This window comes from Nanorana parkeri, unplaced genomic scaffold, assembly GCF_000935625.1.
Source record: "Nanorana parkeri isolate BGI_ZX_2015 unplaced genomic scaffold, ASM93562v1 scaffold680, whole genome shotgun sequence".
Classification (NCBI taxonomy): Eukaryota; Metazoa; Chordata; class Amphibia; order Anura; family Dicroglossidae; genus Nanorana; species Nanorana parkeri.
In genome coordinates this window covers 108,089-110,859 of record NW_017306948.1, presented here as the reverse complement: position 1 = coordinate 110,859, position 2,771 = coordinate 108,089, and the positions used below count along the sequence as shown (strand labels likewise).

The following is a 2,771-nucleotide window of genomic DNA, read 5'->3' as shown; positions in this document are numbered from 1 at the left end:
GGTGTAGAGCTGTGGGGGGGGCACTGGCCGCTGGGCAGTGACAAGCGGGCCCAGCAAATGAAAGATTTACAGGCTGCAGCGGTGTGGAATCCCGGGTGCTAAGTTGCTTTCTACATTTAGTCAAGCAGGACTAAATGTAGTGTTAGGAAGCCAATTGTTTATTTACAATAAGGCTCCGGGCTCCGTCTTCCCCCTCCCGCCGAGTCTCTCTCCTAAATGGCGGCCAATGCGGGGAGCAGAGCGGCAGGGTTAAAAGTAACCCTGCCGCTCCGTGTACACAGTGAGAGGGGAGAGCAGTCTTCCCCTCTAACCTGGTCAAGCAAAACAAATGACAAACACTCAACAATTCGTCACCAGCTATACAGTAAGGTGCACACGAAATGGGCTTTGAACAGTAAAACAGTAGAAAGGTATCATGGCACCCAATTTGAAATCTTCTGCCCCCATGTGCTCCAAGATGGAGACTCTTATAGTTTAGAGTTAGGACCGCACTATAAGAGGTGCCTTGGCGCGGCTGTGCGGCTTTCACATTTTCTGCAGAAGACGTGTATCCAAACCTCTGTTATTAACCTTAGTGGTGAGACAAGTTGTTTTACATGCTGGTTTGTGAGTGTGTCATGATACCTTTCTACTGTTTCCCCTCTAACCTGCCACAGGAGTTCCAGCACAGGGTCAATAGAGAGAACCTGTCACCTCCAAATGCTATCACGCAGGGGCTTGTTAGCTCCTGTGTGTTAGCAATACAGTTAAGTGAAAAAAATAATAAAAAAACAAATAATAAAAATTAAAAAAGTAAAAAATAATAGGAAAAAAATGGTGATTAAAAAGTAAAAAATATCATGGCCCACTTGCCATGATAACCAGTTGATTGCAGGCTCCATCCTTACAGGGACCCAGGCTCCCCTGCATAGAAGGAGGACAGGAGCCTGCCAATCAGCTTGTTACTATTCCCTGGGTGATATTTGGGGGGCGTACAGGGACAATGAGGGCATGCTGGAACTTGTAGTTCCCTGGGTAATATTTTGTGGGTGTACAGGGACAATTAGGGTATGCTAGGACTTGTAGTTCAATTACGATATGTCCTAGCATGCTCTCATTGTACCCGTACACCCCCACATATCACTGGGGGGCGCAACATTTTGTTCTGCCCCGGGCGCCCGTTACTCTGGTTACGCCGCTGCTCTACAGCCAGTGACAGCAGACCAGTCCATGATTCTCATGGGGTGAGGGGAATCTCTGTTGGGCCCACAAGCATTGTCAAATATGCCAGCCTTTCTGACAAAAACTAATTTGGAAGAATATTGATCTAGGCTTCAAAAGAACGTACACATCTGCTCGCCCAGAATTCTCTAATTTCTAGAGTGTGCAGGACTGAACTTCAGATGAACACACATCATAATATTATTTTTCCACTGTTTCAGCTATAGAATAAATAGTCTACACACTTCTTACAATTGCTGTATGCAATATCAATTTCTATATACAATAACTAATAATTCAAACCATCGTGTAATAAAAATGCTTTTTCTGAAACCTCTCTGTTATCTCCTTTAGATTACTTGAGCCCAGTGGAAGAGAATCCTTTTGTTTCCAGAAGAAAAAATGGAGATCTTCAAGCTCTAGATAATCCTGAATACCACAATGGACCTAGTGGGCAGCCAAAATCAGAAGATGAATATGTCAATGAGCACCTTTATCTTAATTCCTTTGCCAAGCCCAAGGAGAATCCAGAATATCTGAAAAACAATGGACTTACCGTGCCAGAAAGAGCCAAGAAGGCATTTGATAACCCAGAATACTGGAATCATAGCTTGCCACCCAGGAGCACCATCCAGCATCCTGATTACCTGCACGAGTACAGCACAAAATACTTTTATAAGCAGAATGGACGTATCAGGCCAGTTGTGGCTGAAAACCCAGAATATCTGACCGAGTTCACTCTAAAACCAGGCACTGTCCTTCCCCCTCCTCCCTACAGGCACCGGAACACTGTTGTGTAGGAGTTTCAGTATTATGAAAATAGGGAGAAATCCCTACTCTTTTTGGATACTCTGAGCCCTCCCTAAGAGCCACCTTAATTACTCTGGTGTGCTTCTCCATGCCAGATCACTTGCATCAGAAGGTTAAAGAATGCTATAGATTTTGTATTAATATTATTTATTAAGGAGAGCACTTGATGAAGTATCCAGACTGGCAGCTTGCTCTCTGTGGATTGAGACAACTTTGACTGTCATTTTAATGACCAAGCATCAGTAGAAACTCTATGAAGCAGAAGTACTTTATTTACTTACCTTTATTTTTCCTGCAGCAAACAGTACAGCGTATCAGCTCATTATATCATTCATGTCAAAAATCACAATGTTTAAGCCCTAACGCTTGTTTCTTATTCCACTAAACAAGACCATTCAATACCGTCTTCCACTGCCAGTTCCTACCATTAACTAGGTACCAGTAATAATTAACAATGATATTAATTATTCCATGCTGGTGGATAAGACATGCAGGGTCCCATTTTTGTCTGCATAACATGTGGTAAGCACTATTAATGTTAATATCCATATTCTTCTCCAGAATTCAGGTTTACTTGTTACAGCTCCATAAGAATGCATTGTCTTGGTTAAAATATCTTGCTCAGAGCATTCATGTTTGGATCTACAAGGTGAAACTATACAGTTCTTCTGCTTCATACTTGAAGGACTTGCTGGTGCTGATCATAAAGTCCATGGGTTAGACTAAACCCTACTTGTCCCATTTTGAGGACGATGTGTTGT

General features: G+C 42.9%; 1 protein-coding gene across 1 annotated transcript in view; it reads left to right on the top strand.

Annotated features, from left to right (window-relative positions):
- The window catches only part of ERBB4 (erb-b2 receptor tyrosine kinase 4), a 160,522-nt gene extending 158,022 nt beyond the window's left edge, over positions 1 to 2,500 (top strand). Inside the window, exon 14 of the mRNA XM_018563608.1 lies at positions 1,555 to 2,500. Coding sequence (XP_018419110.1) covers positions 1,555 to 2,000 — 446 coding nt within the window. The 3' untranslated portion in view covers positions 2,001 to 2,500. The remainder of the gene's footprint in view (positions 1 to 1,554) is intronic.
- Positions 2,501 to 2,771: the final 271 nt, after the last annotated feature.